General features: G+C 41.1%; 1 protein-coding gene across 1 annotated transcript; it reads left to right on the top strand.

Moving 5' to 3' along the window:
* The first annotated feature begins 457 nt into the window (after positions 1 to 457).
* On the top strand, positions 458 to 12102 carry pdk3a (pyruvate dehydrogenase kinase, isozyme 3a). The gene is made up of 12 exons (XM_026179416.1): positions 458 to 912; positions 3141 to 3282; positions 3426 to 3497; positions 3937 to 4121; positions 4219 to 4308; positions 5004 to 5081; positions 5304 to 5380; positions 5514 to 5615; positions 5726 to 5833; positions 5964 to 6077; positions 9168 to 9288; positions 11088 to 12102. The coding sequence occupies exons 1-12, from the start codon at positions 810 to 812 to the stop codon at positions 11171 to 11173; spliced, it is 1278 nt and encodes a 425-aa protein (XP_026035201.1). The 5' UTR covers positions 458 to 809; the 3' UTR covers positions 11174 to 12102.
* The last annotated feature ends 132 nt before the right edge of the window (positions 12103 to 12234 follow it).

Raw genomic sequence — 12234 nt, 5'->3', positions numbered from 1 at the left:
ATAATGTCATTGTAATTTTAAACGAGTGATAAGTGACCCTTATAGACCACGTATACACCAGTAATTAAGTAAATTCCTTTTTAAAAAAGCATGGTGTTTCTGTTAAGCGACAGAATTTGTGTATAAATGCAAATCATGGGTCGGGAGGGAGACTTTAAATAATAATCCCAAGTATAAGAACATAATGTTTTATCCGTTAAAATGAATAAACCATTTAAGTTTAACTCTTTATTGTCCTTGCACGGTCATACTTTGCACAACAGTACACCAAAATTGTTGTATTGACCCACATCAGTGCTAAAGAAATACATGCAAAACACAATAGATAAATAAGTACCATATATACAGAATTAAATATATACAGTATGTGCAGAAAATGAAATATGCAATATGCTAATTGTTTAATAAATATTAATCATTTTATTTGATTATATAAAACTAATAAATGTTGTTGCCAGGTTTTCCAATTTACACCTCCTTGCAGCTTGCAGTGTTGCCCTATAGATGGTATAAAATATTACGAAATATACTGCGCATTCTTTCTTTACTTTGAAAAGTATGGCATGAAGTCGTCACGTCACTGCGAGGGGATTTGCAGAGCTGAGCGTGCAGCAATGTAGATCCAGGAAGCCGTTCCTGTCGCTTGTATCCTATCCTGTAACCTTATGGAGCTGGCTCTGTCGCGTCGCATCGTCTCCTCCGCCGTGGCCGGTGGAAATGTGGCCGCCCCTGGGAGAAACGCACCGTCCGAGCATCTGTCCGCCTTCTCCTAATTTCTTCTCTCTCACATCATCGCTAAAACTTTCAATATGAGGATCTTCTGGTCTTTGCTGAAAAACAGCAACCCCAAAATCGAGTATTACTCCAGATTTTCACCGTCCCCGCTCTCCATCAAGCAGTTTTTGGATTTCGGTGAGTAAAGGCATCGCCTGGCACCTTTAGAGGACTTTAATGACTTGTAGAGGGTGGAGGATTTGGTGGAAGGCCCTTTTGTGTGTTTTTGTCATCTCATCAGTCGCAGCTGTGGACCTGAAGAGTCACACGCAAGCCCCGGCTCGTTATTAATAGAAGGGAACATTAGACTTTCTTACGGTCAGGTGTGTTAAACGTAGAGATCGCCTGCAGTGAAGCAGCCACATATAAACAGAGGACGGTCCTCTGTCCTGTGCGGATTTGTTTACGTTGTAAACAAGTATTGACAGGCACCCTAACGCATGCAGGTATTCTCAGTCAGACTGGCACAGCAGCACGTATGCAGTGGAGGGGCCAGCAGCCCTGCTCCTGTTGCCAAGATGCTCAGGAAGCCTTTAGTCATTTTATTTATTTTCACTTGTGTCTTAGTGAGGTCGCTCTAGAGCATGAGTCATTGCAGATTGATGTTTTTTTAAACGTATTTCTGGTTAATACCCCCCGATTTCAGTTCCCCTCTGTTGCACCAAGACATGTAGAAATCACACCAGTCGCAATGTGTGCCACAAGACGACGGTTATTAATGGTGCAGAAGCACTCAAGGCTTTCCTTAATCCGCCTCTTGATTAAACGCTGGCATGTCTGTTGCGTAATTTGTTCTCGCAGCTGTGGATGTAGAATGCGTGACGGCAAGTGTGCCGCACTTGTTTGCTTTAAGGAGAACCCCTGCTTGGCACCAAGAGAGCCAAAACATATCGGTGTCTGTGTTTCACTCTGGAGCACGTTAGACGTCATCCAGGGATAGTCGCCACGGGCTTCCGTGTTCTCACGCACAAGCTTCCTCATTCTGCATTTCACAAGATTTCCCCCTTTAAACTGCTGAGTCAGGCCCAGCTTTTCCCTCGTTTCCTCTTGCGTGATCATCCCAAGTTCTAACACTGGACGTCATGATCGTCTCTTCTGTGTTGAGAGTTTTGAGGTCGTCCCCAGGGCAGCACTGTCCACACTCTAGAAGGCTCTACTTTATGTTAAGTTCCCCCACAACAGATCTAAAACGCCAGTCCCTCTAATGTCTCCCTGACCACCCGTCCCTCTTTCCAGGCAAATTTTCCTGCGTGAACTTTTCGAGCTAATGTTGGCACGCACGTGGATACAGCTGCAGTCAGATGGCAAAGTTTAAGATATCAAGTTAAAGGTTGGATATTGAAACCGAGTGCTCTTCTTAGATGAGTTCAGCACACTTGCTTTTTAAGCAGCTTCTTATATGAAGCTTTGTCTTTCATTTGACCTTGATCCCAGTGAGCCGGGAGCCTCTCTGATTGCCAAAGCAAGCAAAGAACTCTAATCACGGTATTTTATTGATGGCAATAAACAGGATTGTGAAAGTGTAAGAAAGCTGATATTTATTAGCAAGAGAAAACTAAACTGGAAGATGCACATATGCGGTTAAGTTTATAAGTATTTGGACAAAGACACCATTTTTTATTATCTTTGCCTTTTTTACACCACCACAATGGATCAAGCAGTTAATATGGTTCAAGTCTAGGCTGTCAGCTACAATTCAAAGGGTTCTAACTGAAGTTCTGCATTAACCACGAGGTGCAAACCACATGTTAAGAACAGAAGGGTCAGATTAAACTTTACTGGAGTATAATCTAGTTACTGGAGACCAAGCTGAGGGCAGAAAGACTCAAGAAGAAGCAGCAACTGAAGCATCTTGAGGGAGGAAACGCAGCCTTAGGTGATCTATAGGGGTTCTAGACTTCAGGCAGTCACTGACTGCAAAGGATTTTAATCTTAGTATTTAAAACAGTCCTTATATTTCATTTTGATATTGACTTGCTTAGATGTGGTAAAGTAGTTTTCCATAACCGTGGAAATAATTTTGCGATCGTCCACTTTAGTTGACTTCTGTGGTCTTTCAGGTTTTTCAGTGTTGCTGAATGCTTGCAGTGCATTTGTTCTTTTTAAGGTGGCCCAAATTATTAATTTGGTCATTGATTGATTGCTAAAGTTATTCCTATCTAAAAGGTTTATTTTGGTTTGGTGGTTTATTCATAAGAAAACCCGCAAAACCTGTTATTCATAAATGGCTAATGCAAAACTTTGACTAAATTAAAGCTGAAACTCTGTATTTCAGTCTCATATGGATTGTTCGATTTAAAAAAATCTGCTGTCAGCGTTCAAATATTCCTGGCTTTATCTGTGCCTCTCACTTCTGCTTCCCTCAGGCCGGGACAATGCATGTGAGAAAACGTCCTTCATGTTCCTGCGTAAGGAGCTGCCCGTACGGCTGGCCAACACCATGAGAGAGGTCAACCTTCTCCCCGATAAACTGCTTAGCCAGCCCTCTGTCAAACTCGTGCAAAAATGGTAAGACACTCCCTCCAGAAATGTTCTTTGTGCGCCTGCCAAAGGGCAGCCTTTATGGCAGCAGGACTTGTTTTAAGGTTTATTGCCATATTGTTAGTAAGCATGTGTAAAAGTTGCCTTTTGACCTCTGTCTGTTTGATCAGGTACATGCAGAGCTTTGTGGAGCTGCTCGATTACGAGAACAGAAAGCCAGAGGACCCTCATACTCTGAACGAGTGAGTGGATGTTAGCTGTATGAAAAATTAATAAGCACGCTGTATGTACAGTAAATAAAGCTTTACAACACCCAGCTGTTCTATACTTATGTCATTAAGATTAGAGTCCCTCTAACACTGCTAATCCTCTTAGTGCACATAGATCTCTGCTGACTGCTCAGGTAACACTGTATTTATACAAAAACAATGCCCGTCTGTTAAACAGCCATGTGTCACTGATAAACGCAGACAGGAATGTGCTTGGGTCTTTCTGTTTAGAGAACATGTTTCCAACAATTGTTCAGGGAGAATGAAATAACAATGCAGATCCTCATTCTTGTGCTGCGTTGTGCAGAGAAATCATGGTCACATTTAAAGTTCTGGCTTGTTCTTTGTGCACATATAAAATATGTTTCTTCTTTCATGTGATTTTTATTTTGGTTTGTTTTTTGTTTTTTAGTTTCCTGGAGCTTTTGATTGAGATCCGCAACCGCCACAACGATGTAGTTCCCACCATGGCTCAGGGGGTCATCGAGTACAAGGAGAAGTTCGGCTTTGACCCGTTCATCAGCAGCAACGTCCAGTATTTCCTGGACCGCTTTTACACCAACCGCATCTCGTTCCGCATGCTCATCAACCAGCACAGTGAGTCGCCGAAAATCCCCCAAAACATTTATGTCGTTTAGCCGTTGGGATCCGTCTGTGCAGCTGAAGTTTATATATCCACACGTCTATGTTTCAGCACTCCTTTTTGGTAACGATACCAACCCAGCACATCCCAAACACATAGGCAGCATTGATCCGAACTGCAACGTAGCAGAAGTCGTCAATGGTAAGTTTGGGAGTTATTTAACATGACCGATTTAACCTGGTTTACTAAAAAGACAAATATTCTTCACCCTCAATAAACATGAAGCAATAATTTTGAGTAAAATGCAGCTGAAATATATAAAATTCAAGGTTTATTTGGTGAGATCCTGAGTCGTTATTAAGGAAAACTTGGTATGAACTGATTGTATACCAGTCCAGTAAAGTTTGTTAGGCCAGATTTCATAAAATGTTATATTTTGCACTGTAATTATGTAACAAAATGACACGGAAGCTTTACATGTAATCAAATTAGAGGCAGCATTTTGGGCATACAATTTGTTTTGTGTCTTCATCCTCCTAATGCTGTAATTCCTCATGATCATGCTCACTCAAGTCAGAGGGAATATTTTTCTATCTATGTTTGACTTATTTTGTTATACTGAGCAAATGTATTCATTCTTCTCACAGGAAGCGGGGATTAGCTATGTTTTATATCACATCGGCCGCTCTCTGCAGTGACACAAATCAAACAAAAGAGTATCAATCTTTGCTGAGCGGGGTGTTTACATAATGATAGTTTTAAAGGAATTCAGCAGCGTGGGTCTGGCGCTGCACTTTCAGTGACTCAGGAAGGGACAGAAGATGCATTAGTGACCTGTGAGCAGAAATGTGTGCCGTTCTGTGGTCTGACTTATGTTGTTTTGCCTCTTCCATCAGATGCTTACGACACCGCCAAGATGCTGTGCGAGAAGTACTACTCGGCCGCTCCCGAGCTCAAGATTGAGGAGTTTAACAGTAAGAATGCTTTGTGCTTTTGTGCATTTATGCAGTTCAAGCAATCTCCTCTGCAATTAGTCACAGCACTGCAAAAACTACAACCATGTTACCCGGTCTTTTTAGAGCTTGTGGGCACAGATTGGGGCCAGATTTAGTCCTGTAATGATCCACCACCTCATTTACTTCAAAAGAAGCTGCTTTTTAGTGTGTGTTTAGTTTTCATGCTCCTTTTCTTTGCAGTGAAGGCTCCCAAAAGGCCCATCCAAGTGGTGTATGTGCCCTCTCATCTATTCCACATGTTATTTGAGCTCTTTAAGGTAGGCAGGCCAGTGTCAGTGCTCCTAACCTAACTGGCCCGGGTCTAATTAAATGCAATTAATCCGTAACAGGACTATAATTCTGTAAGGGCTGCTGCTGAGCTGAGTTAATAAACTCTTGGGGTGTTTGCAGAACTCCATGAGAGCCACAGTGGAGCTTCATGAGAACAGTAAAGAGGGATTACCACCAGTAAAGACAAAAGTCACTCTGGGTAAAGAGGATCTCTCGATAAAGGTAAATTTGACACACATTTGCATCATTAAAGTATTATTTAGAGGTGTTTTAGCTTTTATTGTCTTTAAGCTGTTCCATTTGTCCATTGTCCTTATCCTTTTGGTGTCTAGATCAGCGACAGAGGAGGAGGAGTCCCTCTCAGGAAGATAGACCGTCTTTTCAACTATATGTACTCCACTGCCCCGACACCGAGCCTGGAGCCAGGAGCTGTCCCACTGGTACCTGCAACCATATAATCGCATCAATATCGACCCTTGTGATCAAAAGCATCTTTTGGCTCCTGCGGTTTTTTTTTGGTTTTTTTTTTATATGGTATGACTTTACATTAATTTTCTTTTTACTTTACAGGCTGGTTTTGGCTACGGTTTACCAATTTCCAGGCTGTATGCCCGATATTTCCAAGGGGATTTGAAGCTGTACTCTATGGAAGGAGTTGGCACGGATGCAGTCATCTATCTGAAGGTGAGCTATTCAAATTTGAGTGTTGCAAAGATCTGTAAGGCATGACACAGATTGGTGATGAATTAAAGGAAAAAAATGAACCCTTGACCTCTACAATGCCTCAGTTGTGCTGGTTGGGATTGAGTTGGCACAGTTTGGGATTATTTCCGCCCCTCCTGCTGTTCAAACTTTCCTATTCCAGGATTTTTCCCTACTATTATTTCATGCATCACTTGTGTGATCATCTTGTGGTTATTTGAACGGCACCTGAGATAGATTACTGGGGAAAAATGATACTCGGTGTTGTGTGCCGCATTTTGGTGTCTTGGGTTATAACCTGCCATCAGTAAGAGCTGACAGCAAAGAGATGGAACTGGTTATGGTAAAAATAGGCGAAGCAAAAGTGAAATTAGAGTTGATGTCAGTCAGTGCCAGTAAGAGTTCTTTCTCTTATTTTTTTGGGACTGGGTTCATTAATCAGGCATGAAGCTGTCAAAAGAGTATGCAGAGACTTATAGGCTGGGATTTTAGCTTGAAGTTCAAGTCACGGGCTTTGCATCCAGGCAGCCATATACACAGCCAATCAGGTCATCACGAGTTCTACTAAATCTGTCAGGAGAATTGTAATTTCGATTGTGGATTCTGCCACAAAAGGTGATGTTCTGGGCAGATGGCCGAACTGTACTGTGGGGTTTTTGTGTGAGATGATTTCTTTGATGACTTTTAAATCGATACCATAGAAAAAGTCTTGAATGAGTTTACTGCAGCCAACTGCAGTCTCTGGCTTCAGTTTAGTCTTTAATAACTGACCATTATGCTGTGCTGGGTTGAGGTCAGGTGTCTGACTTGGCTATTAAAGAATAGCTCACTTTTTTTGCCTTGAGAAACTCTTGGGTTGCTTTTGCAGTTTGCTTTGATTCATTTACTCCATGAAACGAAGCTCCGTCAGCATTGAGCTGAATCTGAGCAGAGTATAGCCCCGTACACTTCACAGGTCATCCCAACACTCGTACCAGCAGTCACATTGTCAATAAACACCAGTGGCTGGCCCTGAACTACGGTGAGCCTCATGAACTTTTTCTTTTCTTCTTCCTTTTCTCTTCCCATCATTCTGGTACAAGCTTTTCTTGATTTCATCTGTCCAAAGATTTGTTGTTTCCAGATCTGTGCAGGTTGTTTAACCCAGCCCTCCTGTTCTTGAGTGCAGAGGTTTACATTTAGTTGCAACAACCTCTGTATTCAAGGCGCCTGTTGATTGTAGACTGTGATAATGATACGTCTACCTCCTCGAGTGCTCTTGACTTGGTTAGATGTTGCAAAGTTGTTTTTCTTACTCATGGAAATAATTCTGTTGTCATCCATGTCAGCTGTCTTCTGTGGTCTTTCAGGCCTTTTGATGATGACCAATGAATTTCTTCTGTTTAAGAATGTATCAGATTGTTGTACAACTGATTGTGGATGTTTGTCATGGAGTAACAAGAGAACAGGCTTCACCTGAAAACTACCTGCCTGTCAAATGTCCAGTTATTTTTAAGACTGAAAATTTGGTGCTGTGGTTCCTCATCAGTAAATGCAATACTTTGGTTAAATCCATTGAACTAAAGCTGAAAGTCTTCATTTCAATCAGTCAAATACTGTAAAAATATCTGGTGTATAGCTTGATACCTATGAACTAGGGGTGCAACGATTCATTCACGGTTCGGTTCGATACTTTGGTGTCACGGTTCGATATTTTTTCGATGCAAAAAATGTTCATGCCTTTTTAATTTGTCATTTATTAAAATTATAAATGTATATTTTAACTCAAAAGTACGGTTTTTAAATGTAATGTTGCTGAAACAACAAAATAAAAAATCTATCTGATCGAGAAATCACTCATCTTTGGAAAAGAGAGTTTATTACAGAGAAATGGTTCTTTCCAAAATAAATGCTTGTTGTTTTTGTCTGCTTCCACTTGTCTTTGCACTAGGATGATGTCGGTGTAAATGTGCAGTGATATTCGTTGTGTTCCCACTAGTGCTGTCAGCGTTAATTTTGTTAAAATGACGTTAACGCCATAACGCAGCAAATCGCCGTTAATGAGTGTTGGACGGCCTCAACACGTTAACAAGCTAACTGCGCTAATGCACTAGTTCCCACCAATTGAGCATTGCGTGGCACATCCGACATACTGTTTTACTTTTGTCCATGACGAGCTTACCATCAGGGTCATGCTTCACATGAAGATCAAAATAGTTCCAAAGGCCAGATCTGAATGAGGGTGGGGGAGGCTCAATTTGCCATGTTGCAACGAGCTTAGCTTCTGTCTTGCTAGCTTGCGCTGCGCTCAGTGGATTTGCACTCGAAAGTGCAGCCTAGGCGGAGTAGTCGAACGCAGATTCACTGAGCGCTCAACACAGACAGCATCGTCAGAAGAAAAGTTGATAAAATAAATAAAAAATGTTGTATTGGTCGATACATATGCGTACCGAACCGAAAGCACTGTATCGAATGGTTCAATATCGATACGAGCATTGTTGCACCCCTACTATGAACATCAAGGTGCTAATGAAAAAATCAACCTAGTAGTTCACGTTTCAGTATACTCGCTGGCCTATGCTGGTACTGCAAGCTGGTATTTGACTGTGATGGAGTAAATGTGGTGTTAATTGCGAGCGGTGTGTTAACTGTGGACAGATTGAGGCTGACTTGACCGATTTTAACTACATGCTGTATGTATGTATGTATGTAGGCTGATGTTCTGCAAAATATGTGTATCTGTAACCTAGGCACCCCCCCCAAATAAAAAGTGTGATGATTAAGCCAGAAGATGAGTAGCTTAGTTAAGCATAAAACTTTAAGCAGTGTAAACACCTTGCATATCACTTTTCAAATATTAAGATTTCTTAGACTCATCACTTTATTACCTACAAAACTGTATAGAAGCTGGAAGCCACCAGAAACAGTGTTCAAAGTCTTCATGCTGAGCTAAGCTAATCATCTCCAGCTTCACGGTTATTTAGACCCATCCAACTCTTGGCAAGTAATAAAAACAATGATAATAACTCCTCTAATAAAGATAAGTCAAAGTTGCTTTTCCTTGACTTGGATGTCTTGTTTCTTTATTTAAAGGCTCTGTCCAGTGAGTCCTTTGAGCGTCTGCCTGTCTTCAACAAGTCAGCGTGGAGGCATTATAAGACGAGCCCCGAGGCGGACGATTGGAGCAACCCCAGCAAAGAGCCACGTGATGCCAGCAAGTCCAAATACAAAGCCAACAGATAACTCTGCCCAGCTCGCTAGCAAAGCCTTCCCCAGGGAGCCAAAATGCCGGCACTCTGCATAGAGCATGCACGATGAAATGTTGCCCTTGGGTAAAACGCCTGGGTTAGGATTAGACCTGCTTTCACATTCCAGTCGCTAAAGGTTCTGAAAGGATGGATGTCCTCCACTCATATCGGTACCCAATGGCAATGGCCTTCATCAGCGTAGCTTTCACTGTCGTGGCTTCACCACTGGCTGTAAGACGAGGTTTAAAAGACCCCCAGTGTCCGACCCCTTTAAAAATATCTGGTTACTCTCGTGAACCTTTACAAAGATGAACTTCATTTCTTCAAGTTTACTTTCTAGCAGTACTGCCATCTCTTCCTCTGTCTCACTCACATTGGCCTGCTGCTGACTAGGCTACTGCTCTGTGCAGCTGAATAAGCTCCCCTCCCCCTGCTGATTGAGTGTCTTTCTCAGTAAACGCTCGTGTTCTGTTTCTTTCTCGCCACACACAGGCAGAGTCAGGAGAAAGGGGTTAGTTTGAGTGCAAGTTAGAATAGGAGGAGGTTTTACTTCCTTCCTTTCGGATACACTCTTCACTGAACGCACAATTAGGTCGGTGTGCCCTTGGCATAGAGACTTGTTTTGGCTGCCCTGCGTTTTTAGCTTGGGAAATAGGAACCAATGGATGAAGCATACACTTTATTCTTAAAGCTTCTAAAAGTCATGTTTTTATTTAATGAAAAAGACAGCGAGCCTTACTTCTGGTAACGTATGGCATATTTATTGTTTTTAAAAAGCCCGCCTTTGAAGGCTGGAACTTGAAGAGCATTTAAAAGGGACGATGTTAGAAGTGAAAAGTTGAGTGTTTTTTTACTCAACTTTGTTTAGCTTTACGCTTAGAGGATAACCAGCCACCTGCAGACCATTAACAAATGGTACTAACCCTCATCAAATATATTTGCTCTTTGTCCTGATTTAACAACTACTAACAGACAAATGGAGCATCTCTCGGATGCTTAGGAAATGAGTTGTGTATTCACTGTGATTCAAATGATAGTAGCATCATCATTATTACTTTTTTATCTTTTCCAATGATCATAAGAGACTTTGCTTGAGTAGCCACGATGCACTCGCATAATCTGAATTGCTCATCAATAATTCGTAATTAAGTTTTTTGGGGTTTTTTTTAGTCAGTTTGTCCTCTCAGCAAAACACTGGATGGAGGAAAACGCAGGGTTGCAGTAGGAGTACTGCAGTCGTGTCATTTTTCAGCCACACCAGCACCATGTATTGCTTAGAAAAAAAAAACCTTGCTAAATGCGATGGATCTGCTGGGATCACACTTGGACTATTTAAAAAAAAAAAAAAAAAAAAAAAAAAGTGGGATTACAGCTTTTATTTCGACACTTCCTATTTCGTCCTGCCAGCACGCCAAGGTGGATAAGCAACTTGCTCGCATCTTTGCCCTTTTTTATTCCTAACAATGCTTCATCGGGTCAGCGTGTATCTATTTTGTGGTACTACTAATCCTCATAGTCTTCTGAGTTTGAACAAAGTTTTGCTTTTTTTATGTGCTTTTGCTTTTTTTAACTTTAGTGAAAATAACTGAATTAGAAGCTAAATGTAAGAGAAGATACTTGACAGGCTTTTAGTTTATTTGTACAATTGTGCACAATTTCCCTTGGCTTTTTTTGTCTTTTGGCACTGACACGTGATTGCTTTTAATTCATCTTTTAGTGATTTGTAAGTTTTTAACTTGATTTTCTTTCCTTATTTATACAATAGGAAGTCATGTGGCACACACAGTTGAGGGTTTGGATAAGTCGGCAGAGGAAAATGTGGTCAAAGAAGCAGAGTCTCCAGGGCACTGAAAGTTGTGCATCAATCCATCCACTTTTTTTTTTCTCTTTTTTTGGCACATGGATCATATTCAGGAACCTGTTTTTGTGCACTTTACTAATCCTAAGTCTATTTTTTTAACCTCGTGTAGTTTTCATGCAATCACTCCAGACCTCTATGAAGGAGCTAATTAAATCGGATTGGATCCCAGGTCAGGATTTACTAATAGTGATGCAATTTATTTTATTTTATTTTATTTTTTTTGAGGCTGCTGAAAAAGACCAAAACTTAAATGAGTCATGGCTCAAACCTGGATTTATTTAAAGCAAATGTTGGGAGATTTTCGCAAATACGAAGAGACTTATTTTTCTCATGTCATTTAGCTTCACCTGACGTGTAAAGAGAGAAACTCGGTGTGGAAACCGACATATTAACCATCAGATTTCATCACTGCCAATTCCTTTGTGACCTGCAAGTGTGGCTGATACCCTGTGAATAACCTACCTTAGAGGATGAGCTGCATTATAGGTTAGTGGTTGATGTGTAGGCCAGTGTGGTCCTGTTGTTGACCAGTCACCTAAAAACCACATCTTGATCAAAGTTATACTTCCAGTTTCCATCATTTATTGAAATGAAGATCTTCTACTTGTAGTAGTTTACTGTTTAAAGACCTTCTATGTGGTAAGAGTATTTTAGAAAATCATAAGCATGTATGTATGCATGCATGTATATACTGTACATGCAGCCAGTGTGGAGTGATGAGTGTATTTTCCAGCCTACTGTACATCCAGCTTAAATACTGCATTTGGAGTCTCCTGGATAAGAGGTGGCCGTGCAACATCAACTTGAGTACACCAAAAAAAAAGTTTTACAATGGTCTTATAATGTGATTCAGCATGAGATGAACTTCCAATACCAACTGTCAAACATTACAATAAAAGAGATTTGCTGTTGTGTGTAATCGCTGTGTTCAGTTTTTATCCACGCTGTGACCAGATCGGGGTTTTTTTCCACAGTGTTGAAACATTCTGGTCCACACCACATACGGCGCAATTATGCATGATTACATTAAACAGTTCATATCCTGCAACAG

Source organism: Astatotilapia calliptera, chromosome 9, assembly GCF_900246225.1.
Source record: "Astatotilapia calliptera chromosome 9, fAstCal1.2, whole genome shotgun sequence".
NCBI classification, from domain to species: domain Eukaryota; kingdom Metazoa; phylum Chordata; class Actinopteri; order Cichliformes; family Cichlidae; genus Astatotilapia; species Astatotilapia calliptera.
This window is presented reverse-complemented; position numbering and strand designations above follow the sequence as displayed.

Bases quoted from the DNA above. Each gene is read 5' to 3' on its own strand.
- pdk3a (XM_026179416.1), top strand. From the start codon at position 810: ATGAGGATCTTCTGGTCTTTGCTGAAAAACAGCAACCCCAAAATCGAG. The intron at 913-3,140 runs GTGAGTAAAGGC...TGCTTCCCTCAG, and splicing joins CAAGCAGTTTTTGGATTTCG to GCCGGGACAATGCATGTGAG. The intron at 5,082-5,303 runs GTAAGAATGCTT...TTTTCTTTGCAG, and splicing joins CAAGATTGAGGAGTTTAACA to TGAAGGCTCCCAAAAGGCCC.